Below are 14,758 nucleotides of genomic sequence, written 5' to 3'. Positions count from 1 at the left end.
TTTGGATGAAGTAGTTGGTAGCTAATCTTGTGCCCAATTAAAAATATCGTACCTAATGCACTAGACTCCACTTCTACGGGGTTAGAGAGGTCGTTGCAAAGCAACCCGCAAATTTTTTTCTTCTTCTTATTCTTCGTTAAAGAGAGATTCACAGAAAATTTCATCAGCAATCAATTCAATAGTGGCCAACGAATGACATACATGATAAATGAGGAAATCGCCCTCTTGTGATGGTCATGATTCTAATGTTAAATCCACAATAAAAACCCTTTTAAATCAATGTTGAAGTCAGGCCTCCAGGCCACCTCTTAAAAAATGCAATGCATCAATCATGTTGAGAATGTCTCTTGGAAACAAGAAAATTTGTCCAAGACGCAAGATCATTAATACCTCAAGTATAGCAGCATAAAATATTTTTCTGAATAAACCCAAAATACAACAAAACAGAGTCACGGTGGTCTGCCCAAGTAGCATATCAAAAAATGAACTAGAGTGTCAGGAAGGCAGCAGAACTAGTCTTAGAATCCCAATGCTTCAGCTCAGAACACAAGATAGAACCCAAAAACTCCAATTCTCCAGCGAAAAGGTCAACCAAGAATGGGAAAGATACGGGCTATGTGATCAAATGGAATGCCATCTGCATTGTTTTTCTTCAGCTCAGGATGGTTGAATTCACTGCGAGGTAGGACAATGAGTTGGCCTCTGCCATGACCTTTCTCAAGGATCCAACCACAATTCGCTACCTGGTGCTCAAGGAATTTGTCCAAGGACAGACCTTCGATGTTGATAGCCTGTATACCAATGGGAACATGAAGTTTTACATAGGAAGACAATTATATAAAGCAATAATAAAGAAATTCTAACAGCACAAAAAAGCTAAATAAAAGAAAACCAAGACCACACTCAATGACTAATCAAATATTGGGAAAATTAGATAGATTATTGCACAGCAGAATAATAAAAGTAAATTGCAAATAAATAAATAACCCATGATCCCTCTTTGAATCTCATCAGAAATTACTGGTGCTCACATTACACAACCCACCACATTTTAGCATCACAAATCCTACTGAACATAACCTTGAAACGACTTTTTCAGTTACTACTGAGAAGTATCTTCTATATCAGCCCAGTATTGCCTCCCTAAATGACACAGGCCTTGTGCCAACCACTAATAACTAGCCATCAAACAATATTCAAGAAATACAAAACACTCTGTGAGGCAAGGACAAAATATCAAGGCATACCTCAGCAAGCACAGGTCTGGGAACTTTTTGATAAGTCAAGGAAAGGACATGAATTGCATAGGCTTGGATTGCTTGCTCAAAACCTGCATTTTATATCCTTGTAAGCAATAATGCACACTTACGCACAAACAAAGAGAGAAACAAGTAGACAACAGCAGCAGGGGAGCTAACAATAATGAAAAAAAATATAAATTGAGCAGCAGACAAAGTCATTCTTACTATTTGTTTCTAGATCAGAAAGAATAATGAGTCATCAGCCATTTTAGCATCATATAGAAGACATCAAATGTTTATGGCAAAAGAACATTTTTTTTAAGTGGTAAATTCCACACACCTAGTGGGTCTCGAATCCATGACCTCAGCCTCCATCCCATGATTGAGGGAGAAGGAAGTGTCAGTTGCTTTAGTAAACAATATTACATTATGCCAAAATATGACAATTACGATACCACCACCACCACCAACAACAACAAAAACAACGGTTTAATATGCTTATGAACATATCATACATACAACTCTCATACTAGCAATTGGATCAAAATTATCGAGAAGTCAAAACCAACAGATATCCTAACAATAATATCAATAGTTATAATGCGTCCAAAGGAGAAATAATAAAGAGGGACCCCATCAGATTATCCTAATCTATAAGCACATCAGGAATTTAATATGTGGCTGTAAAAAAAATGTCTTCTCCAATGTGTCAAAGGCACTCTTTTGCAATAATTATGCTCCTTTTTTCTTGTCATAATTCCATGATCCATATGTATAAGTGATTATTCTACTAACAACATGAATCCATGATAAATGAAACAATTACATTTATTCAACTGGACAATAGAGATATCCAAATAATATATGTATGATGGACATATACTAACACAATTGATTACTACCTGGCACAGCTTCAACTATGTGACGACTCTTAGCTGCTTCATCCCAGAACTGGCGGAATCTTCCTGTCTGCAAAGAAAGTAGGTGTTCACATTTGATACATGCATGCTGAGTTAAGATTAAGAAACACAGCAAAAACATACCTCCAAATAGTGTGAGAGCACAATCAGGGTCTTGAACTGCTCTTCCATTTGCTGATAATCAGATGAAAGAAGGAAGGAAAATTTTCATCAACAATGGCTACGAGGAAGCTTGTTAAAACCCAAAAAGTGGAAGTAAAAGAACATCTATCAACTAAATTTAACCATCTATTAATTTATAAGGTCATGAAACTGAAGAATCTGAATGCCATGTGCTGCTGCTGTCTAAGAAAACTCAAAGAACCCAGTGCATAATTTCTCTCAAAGTGTATATCTATATATTTTACTATCTATTAAGAATTTCTAGAACACATTCAACACACTTGTGGCAGATATGCATAACACTAACGAAAATTATGCATAAAAATGGAAGTAGAGAAAGAGAATGATACCACTCTTTCTGGAATCAAAAAGAGACAGAGGCTGAAATCTGGAGCTGGCATTGCCATGAGTGCCTAATCAACAAAAAATCAAAAACCCAAAAAAAAAAACATAATTTAGCAATAATATGTTGATGTATGGAAATAAATATGAAAATATAAAAGTAAGGAAAAGGGTTAAGGCAGAATCAATTAAGCAGACCTTAACCAAAATACGAGCCACAATTTGGGTACTCATTCGCTCTGGTTCAAACTGCAACAAACACATACACACCCACAAATCAATTTTCCACTAATAGCTTAGTACTGTTACTAATAAGCCTAACAATTACCAAAAAAACACAAACACAAACACAAACAACTCAGACCCACCAATTGTTTGTATTACAAACAGCAGTTACACACAGAATGAGAGAAGCTACCTGATAAAGGCGAAGAAGGCAGAGATTTGCATCAAGGCTGTATGTTTGTGAAGACACCTACAATTATTATGAAAAAAAAAAAAAAAATCAACATCTTTCATTATCAGATTCTCAAAGTCCACACTATTAACACTCTTACAACTATTTTTAACAAAAATTTATTAAAAAAAAATAGAGATGATGATGATGATGAAGTAGTACCTGTTCGTTAACGTAGTTTTCGAGATCAGGAAGGATGTCTGGATTGTACGGATTCACGGCCACCAGCTGCTCCACCGTATACGGCACCGTTTGTTGTTGTTGTGGTGGCTGAACAACCTCTCTCCCCATTCTTAACTTTTTTTTTTTTTTTTTTTGCTTAAAAAACAATATTATTATTACTATCTCTCACAAAACCTTAAATTCTGTGTCTATAACACAAACTCAACTATAGTTTAGAGACAGATTTTCAGAGAGATAGACAGGCAGACACACACAAACGCAGAGAGACAGAACACAAAGGGACTCAACTCAGGCACGAACAAGGGTTTTTACCTTTCGTTTCGCTAAGCCTGTTAACCTTAATATATTAAAATTACCTTTATGTCCCCACCTTACTTATTACAACGAAAACGTCTTTGTTTCTATCATTCTTTTCGTGACGACTTCCACATTTTCGTTACAATACATATTTACTACATCAGGACTAGAGTGTGTCATGTTAAAAATCAAATATTAATATTTTACTAAATAGATTTCCTTATATCTTAACAATTTTTTAATGATTTAATGGTCTAGATTGTGTCATATTAGCATTTCACTAACAATAATTTTAAATGTTTTGTTTGTAACATTATCTTATTATTTTATGAAAATTATCAGTGAAATACTGACATGGTACAATCAAGACCATTAAATCATTAAAAAAAAAAAATGTTAGGATTTAAGAAAATTTATTGGTAGAGTATCCTAAGAAATCTAGAAGATCTGAAACCCAAATTTTTTCCTTTTAGTTAGTAATCTCTCATATTAATATTGAAGTGTCATTACTTTTTTTTTTTTTATAATAAATAACAACTAATATATATAGATATGGAACAAGGAATGGTCCTAGACTCCTAGCCCATCTCAATCTTTAGGAGAAAATACCCAAGAAGGAAGAAATGAGATAGAAACGAGCGGGGCTAAATTGTGCGGAAGATAATTAATATCTCTAGATATAAAGAAAACTCGAACAAGATAGAGAGTTAAGGGCTAACTTCAAATCTCAGGGATGTGTAGAGTGCAGATTTTGCAAAGTATCAATTACACTTTTGGAGTCCCCCTCGAACATAACATAGAAAGATTGTGGGAGACATCAATTTTGATAGCTTGAAGGGTTGTTTGAGTTTTTCCTAGGGTCGGGTTGGGTCTAATGGAGGAAATACACTTGAATGAGCAAAAATGATATCCCCTAACTCATTTCTCTTCCCATCGCAACAATATAGTTAGCATGAGATAGCTACATCAAAATTTATCATGCTCCAGCTTTATTGAGGAGTGGACCATGTGAACTTTGGATTTGATGAGAGAGACTTCCAAGCATTTAAGTGCTTGACATAGGCCTTATTTATTACTTTAACATCTTTTTTGGGATCCAGCTTGTGATTGGAAAGATGACTTGATTTCTTAGCCTACAAATTAGAGGCAAAAACTACAACCAAGGGATGTGGGAGCCATCGCCCCCCAATTTTTTTTTAGTCCCTTATAATACTTATAACTATAAACATTTTTTAACATATAGCCTACAAAATAAGAGTTGGCCCTCCCAAGCAAAAATTCCTAGTTCCACCCTGCTGCAAATGTTACCAAAGAGATTAGGTGCAAATAATGTGAGGTTGGAACCTTCCTTTAATGAAACCTAAAAATGGTGATGGGGGAAAATTGTGTGTCTCACAATATCACTTGAAGTGCCATTACATTGCTCTACATATCCCATTTCATGTATACTTAAAATAGTGATTTTACGGTCTCAAAAAAAAAAAAAAAAAAAATTACCAAGTTTTATCTTAGTTTCACCTCTCTTAAAAATTAATTAGTTTTTCAAATTCAAGCAAACTTTCCACTCATGCCGGTATTTAAACGTTGTCAACTTGTAGGGGAATAAAATAGATTAATAAGTTTTTTTTTTCTTTGAGAAACAGATTAATAAGCTCCATGTTTTGCTAACTTTATTTATTTATTTATTAAAAAAAAAAAAAAAAAAAAAGACTTCATGTTGCACCCAGCATCACTAATATATAGTCTATAATAGTAGAATAGAATGCTACTACAAAAGATCAAAACGTTGTCGAGTTATAGAAGAAGAAAATAGATAACCTCCATGCTCCAGCCACTACAAAAAATATTTTGAGAGTCTAATATTACCACTGCTACTAAATGAGTATGACAACAATTATAATTTTCATTACTATTATCGCAAGTTAATTACAAGGCACCAGAAACAAACATTTACTCACCTATCTAGGTACATATCATGCACAGCTTGCATGGCAAAATTTGCTACTAGATCAATGTAACAGAGAATTTAAATGTAGTAGAACTACAAGTGTTTTGTTATAGATTTAACAGATTCGATATCAAATTCCAGCCCATCCATGACTTCTTATCTGAAGGGTTTGCAAAGCTTAGCTCAAACATCTCCTTACTCTGTTCACCGGATTCGCAGAAGCCAACCAATTTTGCAACTATTTCAGCACTCTCTTTAATGTGCTCCATGTCATAAGGGTTTGTCCACAACTTGTTCACCAATTGTAATCTCCTTTGTTTTCCGCCCGAAGGAATTTCCCATTTTGAGTAAAGGGATTCTATCTCATCTGCTGTTAGTTTAGAACTCACCCTCTTAGCTAGATATTCCCTTTCTTGCTTAAGAGCCTTGACACTGCACATTCAACACCAACAAACATAATTATTAACACAAGTCATGAGAAATTAATTGTGTTAATATGGTATTGCCTACTTGTATCAATCATAGGTTGGTCTAAATCAATGTTATTGTGAAACAAAATACTGTTGGAACTACTACAAATGCGTAGAATACCTTGCTGAAACAGTGCCTGCAGGTTCATCACCTAAAAGTGCAGGACTTGCATTGCCAAGCTCTGCAAAGTGCTGCTCCAACCATGTCAACCTTCTGAGTTCAACCTCCATATATATCTCATCAGCAGGGTCTCCCTTGAATAATAGGAAAAATTGAGTGCGGTGAATAAGTGAGACATGGCACAAATGCCACAACATTACAATTTGCTTCCTCTCATCCTCAAACTTTAACTTCCATGGCTTTGATGGACTCTGATCAATTATGTTGGGCTCATCGGTTCCAGCCACAGTCTCTAGCTCCAATACCTAAATCAATAAATGAAATGAAAGTGAATTAAAGTGAAGATACCAGCACTCTTTGTGTTGTTCAACATAATAGAAAAATTACAACTTAAATTTCACATTCCAGCATTGAAAATTGATTTGAAATACTAATAAAAATTACTGTATTGGTATTCTATATTCCATTGATAGACATAAAAAAGTGATCAGCAAAAATCAATTATTGTTAATGCTTTAAGCAATTGTTTTATTTTTTTGTTTTTGTTGAGAAGATGCTTTAAGCAATTGTATATGTTCTACTCTCCTTGCAGGCACAAGACAACTACCCCTGAAGGAGGAAGAAATAGTGATTGAATATCTTTAATATTCATTACACATAAACACTGGAAGCAAAACCCAATCATCCATGGGGAAGATTGGGGTGATGATGTTAAATTCATCTTCATGCACTTGAAGCTATAAGGTATCAGAAGTCAGAACACAAGTCTGATGGTGTCCAGCATGGATTACCTTCCATGCAGGTTTTGGGACATGGAATTATAATGCATAGATTATTTGAAGAGGCAATTTCCTTTAAAAGAAAATAAGGGGGACAAGACAAGAAAATAAGGTGGACAAGCCAAGCCAAGCCAAGAAAAATAAACATTTCCATAATTTTCTTAAAAACCAGCACTGAATGCCTAATTGATAAAATGGTAAGTAGCATAGCTCAATTACTCTTAATCCATGAAATAGAAACTAGACCATGCTGGTCGAATAAGAAGTTAAATTGTGAAGAAAGATACAAGGAACTTTGGGCCATATAAATGTTTCTTACCTGGCAAACGAGAAGCTGCTTTTGGTATTGAAGCTTTGCTACCCGCTCTTTTAACTCAGTAACATAGGCTCTAATGCTCCGTATGTTCTCCTCAGCAGCATTCTTAAACATCCTCTGCATTTTCTTCACGTTAACTGAATTTGATTGCTGTGAAGCAGGAGGTCTGTCCTTTACTGGAGTTGCTTGAAATGGCCTGGGCAATGTATCACTACTGGGCAAAGCATCTTTATTCTCAGGGACTTTGTTCTCCAACTCGTATTCCATTTTACGAGAAGTGGACAAAGGTGAGCAAGGGGATCGAATTATATTTTGCATGTTTGCATTGTTGCTGACAGCAAAAGGAAGAAATTTTTTCTTTTTGGATTGGGTCTTGCACTCGGGAGTCTCCTTGCTACTTGCGAAAGATGAAACCAGCTGATCTATAGATTCCTGAACACTCTCAAGCTTCTTTTCTAAAGATTCAATGGTGCTTCCTTGAGTCTTCAATCGGGTTATTTCTTCCATCAGGTTGGTCTTATCTCCAATAACAATTTCTTCAGAAATGAAGCTAATTGCTTGCATGTCCTTTATTTCAGACAACAGCTTCGCAATAGTGTCACCAGTTTCTTGACTCCCTATTCTATGGGAAGAAACCTCCTTATGCAGTACTTCAAGCGCCCGATTTGCTTCCTCACCAAGCTGCCTCTGCCGTTGCTCAAGCTTTCTTATTTCATGCACAAGCATGGATGGATCCGTTGAAGTAGCAGATTGCCTCACCATTGCCTGCCTTCCAACTGCATTTCTTGGTCTAGTTACTGGTGTAGTTTTACCAGAAGCCGATTGATCTTCATCAGGAAAAGAAAGACACCTAACAACTTGACAAGAAGGCCCACATTGGTCCAAACCCTGAAAGTGTTACATGATTTAGGCAAACACTTAAATGAGTCAAAGACAAAAATATAACCATAAACATTTAATAGTGATCGCCATGGACCTTTTGTGCCTTGTGTGATTTTCTCTCTTCTTCAAGTTGGTACTCTACAAGGTCTCTCTGTCGCTTTAGCTCTTCCATCTCCCTCTCCATCTACAGAACAGATTTTTCTTCACGGTTAAACATACATAGAGATTGAGAAAATGCCCCTCACCCAACCCCTTCCCTTTTTTCATTTTTCAAATCATGCAAACAACTTTGCCTCTTTTTTCTTGTCTTTTTGCTTGATAAAAAAAATAATAGCATATACTACATATTGATCAAGTAGATGCCTAAAAACCAAAGTCATTAGGCCCAAGCCCAACTCAACAGCAACAATGTAAATAACACAATGCCGTAAACATTAAGCTGTCGAATATCTTAGTGCATATCAAATTTATATGTAGCCAAGGGTTTAAAGGGGAAAGAGGATGCAAGTAGCTGTAGCCCTTGAGTAAGTTCATTGGAATTGCATTTTTATGAAGCCATTTACCAGAAGGTAAGACTCGCACAAAATCTCAGTGGCTAAAAAATACCACAATTTAGCCGTGTCATTTAAGACATACGTATATAGTGATTGACTGGAAACGTATTTAACTTAAAATAAATTTATGCTTATGGAAGTTCCAAATTGTTAATTAGTCAAGAAACAAGCATACCTGCTGTATTTTTAGGTCCTTCTCCAATAGTAAGGACTTCAAACATGAAGATGAAGAAGACTCAGGACTTTGTAGCTTTGCTTCAAGCCTAGCCACTTCCTTCTGCAAATCCTTCAGGAGTCGCTTATCCGAAACAACCTAAACAGAAAATCCAGTAGCAACTTGAGCTGTATTTATTGTTTCAGGTACTTTGTAAGTCATGCATACAACGTATCAACACAATCACATGACAAAATAGAAAGATCTACAATTACATATACACGTGCATAAATGCATAAAAAAAGATATATAAAACATCCTTGTGTTTCTTTTTATATCAACATTTAGGTGAATAAGATTAGTATAGCCTTACATTGTTATGGTTTCATTATAAGCAAACTTAAAAAAAAGGAATCCCATTGCACACAGGTTATGCATCTGACATGACATTAAATTAGTCATTACTTGGGTATCTCATGGTAAGTGATTCCTTGGAAAAGAAGGAGCCTCAGAGGTCACAAAAAAAAAAATTTGCAATCTTTTTTTTTTTTTCCTTCTCAGTATAATTAGTGCAAAATTATTCATGATGGGCTGAAAAGAAACAGGAACACGTTGTCCACAGTGACTGCAATAAATGCCCAAAAAGTAACTATTGATGAATGTGCACCTACATATAAATGGACACACATGCACATGCATATTAAAAAAAGAAGTCCCCCTAAGTGCCCCTCCTTGAATGCAAAATTTGAGCTTAATTGCTTTAATTCCTATAGACTAAAAGATCCTACCTTCTAGAAAAGTATATCAGCCTGAATTATAGTTTCTAACAACTTTATCAGCATTAAACTTAGATCAATACAAAAGCAATGAAGAGCTTCTGCTGGCTTTTATAGAAAAGCACTCCCTTATGACAATATTAGTATAAAACATTTAACCGCTAGACATTCAGGACAGAGAAGTATTTACTATAATTGATATCACTGAATATTGTGTGCTTGAGACGAATATAATATAATTTTCACCAACTAAAATATTGGATTATCATACCATGTTTACTTGGGCATTATTGGTAACTTCCTTTGCACTAGTTGCAAATGAGAGTGTATTCCTTGTTTGCTCCACATGACTTAAAGCAGGACTCATGGTACAAATAATGGCTGTACGAGCATTTCCCCCAAGTGAAGACTGCAGTATTCGTGTAAGCTTTGAATCCCTGTATGGTATGTGACCACTCCTTTTGCCTTCGCTGAAAAAAAAAACCATAAGATAAATAATAAAAGGCAGTTCATTTACAGTTCCAACATTTTCCATCTGTCAAGATGAATACTTTTTTCTTATTGTTTAGATACACACAACCATTAGGTTTTGAAACCCTTAACCTCACCCCCCACACCACCTTACTCTTACAAGAGAGGAGAAGATGTGATATGAGCTAGAGCTCATTGAAGAAGACAAATATTATGATACTTATATATAAAATTTACTTAAAATCTCATTTTACAAAGCCTGTATAGATTCATTCATCAGAACCTGCTACTAAGTCATTCATTTGAACAGATTTTCAACCATCTCTAGTTTAATTACCAATAATTTTATATTGGGAATGTGACAATATAGCACTAAAACAAACTTAGAAAATTGCAAGTTCCAGATGCATTAAATGGTGGTGCTCTTCAGCATTTGCAGTTGCTTACCTTAGCTTCCTGATCACTTTTGTCAGTGTCAACAAGCTACGGTTGATGTGACTGCCTTCCTTCAATCTTGTGCCATCTGCATTTGTTTGGGAGGCCCGTTCACTTCCAGCAAGATCCACAAGATTCTGTATAGTTTCAGAACTCCAATCAACATAACAGAACAATTCTTTACTAACAGGAAGCCAAAATGAGGGGAAGCAGACATACATACCAAACTTGCTATAAAAGACTTTACACATCCAGAACTTTCCCGAAGGCTACTCTGTACAGTCTGAAAGCCAAAAAATGAAAATTCCAGCCTTATGCATGAACATGTAAACCGTCACAATAGTGCATCATCATAAACGCAAATAAGAAGATGATGGATTGTATCTGTAACCTAAGAAAGCGAGAAGGATATATCTAAACTTGATACTCATATAAATATAATCCTGATAAAGAACAAAAGAATGAGGGAACAACCTACTCCATCACAAGAAAACTAGAAAATTGAGAGAAGCCAAATAAGGTAAGAAAATCCAAGTCAAAATAATGCCTACTACACTACTGATTAGCATATGTGAAGTTTAAAATTAAGGCTAAAAAACAAAAATAGAGAAAAAACAGAGTTAGCACCCCCTCAATCCCCCCTCCCCCCTTCCCCCTTCCCCAACCCCTTCACCCCCAAAAAAAGGAGGAAAAGAAAATTGATGATTAAGGTATTGTCATTTTGTACTTAAAAGTTTAACAACATATGCAGGATAATTTATATCGGGAAAAAAAATCATACAAGGAATTAATTAACTCTATATACCAGCCTTATTATCTGATGTGATCTTGAGCTTTTATCATTTAGAGCAGTTTCTCCCACCTGCCTTTGAGCTGCACCAACAAATTTTTCTTATCATAAGAGCACATAGAACATTAAAGAAGATGCAACTACTATCTTATTTGTTAATATAATGGCTAAATATTTAAACTTACCATTTCTTAATAGTTTAACCTTTTGAAACAAGTGGTAATTTATAATAGTATCAAAGCAGGTGATCTTAAGTTTGAACCCTATCTCTACTCTAACTCCCATTTATTTTATTTTAAAAAAAAATTCAAACGTGTTGGGTCCCACTTATTAAGAAGGCAAGGGGAGTGCTAGAATAATGATTAAATGATTATTCACCATTTCCTAATAGCTTTAAGATGTTGGGATAAGTGGTAATTTATCATTATTAAATGTAGTAGGCTTTATCTTTCTTTACACATTTAGATTCATTTAATATATATATATAAGGAGATAAAAAAGCTAGTTGATATTATACACTTTAAGTAAGTAGTTTTGTTAGCTAACAAAGCAAGATTCAAATTATTCAATTCCAGTAAATATTTAAGTTTTCATTTTAAAATACAAAAACAAACTAAAATCATATTATCCCTCCTAAAAATCTTATAGCATATAATTTGCTTAGATTCATAGATTACCTTCACAAATTCGAATTATATGCTGCAGATGTTGGCCATCCTTAACAACCTCTTCAACAAGTTTTTCCACAATAGTACCTTTCTTCTGTGTTTTAGAAAATGAAAAAAAAAAAAAAAGAAAAAAAAAAAGACAGAAATTAAGTGTTACAGCAAACACATAATGAATCTATCTAAAAACTTCTTCATGGACAGGTACCTCATGATCATCCAAAAGCCGAAGGGAACCAGATTCACGATTCAAAAGGTCAACAACAGTCTCATTGTAGATCTCTAAAGCAGAAACCCTCACAACAAAATCCCTCTCCTGGTGCTGCGAGATTGAATAATTTTACACAAGGGGGAACAGATATAAACTCAACTTGAAAAAACATAAGATAGTATAAGATTATAGATAATAGTAAGCTTGATTTACAAATGTGTAATTATTTATGATATTTTTCAATGAAAAGGGGGGCCCCAGAAGAACTTACATTTCTGATATGTTCATAGATATCCTTAATGGCATTTTCTGTGATTCCTCTCATGGTATAAGTCTTGCCACTGCTAGTCTGCCCATATGCGAAAATTGTTGCTGAAAAAAAGTTGGGGAAGTACTTAAAATCGACCAAAAGAACCAGTTATCACTCGAGAAACATAATTAAAATTACAAGTTGCAGCTACCATTAATTCCAGTAAGTGCAGATAGAGCCACATCCTTAGCACCCTCTTCATAAACCTTCTGAGTCGAGCATGTAGGACTAAAAACTTTATCTGTCACATTTGAATAACAGAAAGCTTACAAAAATCCCATTTCATTTATCAATCCCCCAATAAATAAATAAGCAAACACTGTGTTAAGTGTGGAGAACGCGTGTGAAATTATGGACATTATGTGTACAAAGTGTACATTAACTAGCGTGTAAGAATATTTCCTAGTCAACAAAATTCAACAAGAACATTTAAAAAAAAATTAGTCAATTTAGATATAACAGCATATATATATATATATATATATATATACCAAAGGTGTATGTGGTTGCAGGGCGCTCGTGATTGGGGTTGTTGAACACAATACTATGCTCATCCACGCAATCCCACGCAATGAGATCATACATAGCTTGTTCCTTTCGGCTCAGCGGCCTCATCCTCACAGTGACTAATATTTTCTCCTCCCGAAATTTTGAACCGCCCGGGGTGGACGAAAGTGTCCTTCGAATCTTAGTCAGCGGAGTGACTGCAGATGTTCGAATCATCTTCGCCTTCACTAGTATCCACTGTGCAAAAAATCAATAGAAAGAACTAATTGCAAGAATAAAACCTAGTTTCTTGAAATCAAATTGAAAGAACTACTCATTAGTTTCTTGAAATCAGTTTCTTGCGCATTGATTCAACAATTTTTTTTTTTTTTTTGTTCCAGAAATCATAAAATCAGATTCAAATTCCTCATACGAGATGAAATTTGTTATAAAATTTTCCAATATCCTAAATCCAATGGATCGCTATTTACAAAAATAGAAACTGAAAAGAGGAAAACTGATTTCTTGTATTTAACTATCGCAACAAAAAATCACCTGGAATTGAAAAACTGAACGGAAAACATTTTCAAGAAAAAGAAAAGTAAGATTTAAAGTAAAAGAGAGAAATGAGATATACTCACCACGGAGAAATCTTGAGTCCTTCAAAAGTTGTTGAAAGAGCGCCTGAGAGAATCAAGAACCACCAGCGGAGTAGAAAACGACAGCGTTTTTGAGTGAGAGAGAGAGAACAAGAACGAGAACGAGTGTGCTCTATTCTTCTGTCAGTGCTTTGTGAAACCTATTTTTGAAAAATCTGTGACAGAGTGAGAGTTGAAGCAGAGAGAGAGAGAGAATAATGTAACGGCTTTTTTTTTGTTTTTGTTTCTTTAATTTTGTTCTGTACCGTTCACGACTACACGTTCTGTTTACGCGCTCCTGAAAAAAAATATAATATAGTAAGTTTGAATTTTGTGGGGCCCACAATCCATTTCTCCAATTAAATATGTACACGGGTGTACGTAGATCATATCCCGATGATATCTAAGCAAATCGGGCTGGGGCCCAAAATTCCCTCTTGGGCCCTTGATGCCTAATTGGGTCTGATACCTTACAAGGTGGCCCAGTACTAATGGGTTAGAGCTCAATGGCCTTTGTTCCGATAGAGCTATGAAACTAATTTTATTATTAATCAATAGTTCGTGCAATATACAGAAAAATTTAATATATATATATATATATATATGATATTTATTATGAAAGTAAAAAAATCTGTCTTTTGTAAATCTTTTGAGTGTATGTAATTTTTGTATAGAAATTATAATCTTTTTGTTAAAAAAATAGTATTTTTTTAATAGTTTAAAATTTTATAATTGAATTAGGATCATATATCATGATCTGAAACGTAAACCCTTCCAAAATTCTGTTGAATTTTAAAACTGAACTAATTCCATACTCATTTAACTAATTGTAAACTGTCAAAAGTCTCATAACTCAATTGACATTTCTTGATATTTTCAATGAAGATTTCCAAGATTCAAGTCTCCCTCTCCCATTGAAACTATCAAATTTAAAATTAAAAAAAAAAAAAAAAAAAAAAAACCCTACTCCTAAACGTAATCTAATTGATTATGATATGTTAAGTAGGGAAAGCCTGCCAAACCCAATCCACTATCAGCCCTACATATCATTTCTCTATCATTTATTTTCTTGAAATGTCTCCCACAGACCACAGTGCACACTAATTGGACTTGGAGTGAATCCATGTATCTTGTGTCTTGTTTAGAAGTT

General features: G+C 34.7%; 2 protein-coding genes across 2 annotated transcripts; both read right to left on the bottom strand.

The window, feature by feature from the left end:
- Positions 1-276: 276 nt before the first annotated feature.
- On the bottom strand, positions 277-3,616 carry LOC115969490 (eukaryotic translation initiation factor 3 subunit K). Its single transcript, XM_031089149.1, has 8 exons — positions 3,285-3,616; positions 3,084-3,140; positions 2,864-2,914; positions 2,674-2,736; positions 2,285-2,335; positions 2,144-2,210; positions 1,248-1,330; positions 277-791 (listed from the first exon to the last, which is right to left on the bottom strand). Exons 1-8 carry the CDS (start codon positions 3,411-3,413, stop codon positions 588-590), a joined length of 705 nt encoding a protein of 234 aa, XP_030945009.1. The 5' UTR covers positions 3,414-3,616; the 3' UTR covers positions 277-587.
- Positions 3,617-5,477: 1,861 nt separating this feature from the next.
- Positions 5,478-13,845, bottom strand: LOC115968574 (kinesin-like protein NACK2). Its single transcript, XM_031087997.1, has 15 exons — positions 13,612-13,845; positions 12,976-13,228; positions 12,636-12,725; positions 12,446-12,546; positions 12,172-12,285; positions 11,976-12,060; positions 11,314-11,381; positions 10,732-10,791; positions 10,521-10,645; positions 9,874-10,072; positions 8,848-8,985; positions 8,213-8,302; positions 7,240-8,124; positions 6,142-6,446; positions 5,478-5,982 (listed from the first exon to the last, which is right to left on the bottom strand). Exons 2-15 carry the CDS (start codon positions 13,205-13,207, stop codon positions 5,658-5,660), a joined length of 2,817 nt encoding a protein of 938 aa, XP_030943857.1. The 5' UTR covers positions 13,208-13,228; positions 13,612-13,845; the 3' UTR covers positions 5,478-5,657.
- Positions 13,846-14,758: the final 913 nt, after the last annotated feature.

The sequence above is a fragment of the Quercus lobata genome, chromosome 11, assembly GCF_001633185.2.
Source record: "Quercus lobata isolate SW786 chromosome 11, ValleyOak3.0 Primary Assembly, whole genome shotgun sequence".
Lineage (NCBI taxonomy): Eukaryota > Viridiplantae > Streptophyta > Magnoliopsida > Fagales > Fagaceae > Quercus > Quercus lobata.
This window is presented reverse-complemented; position numbering and strand designations above follow the sequence as displayed.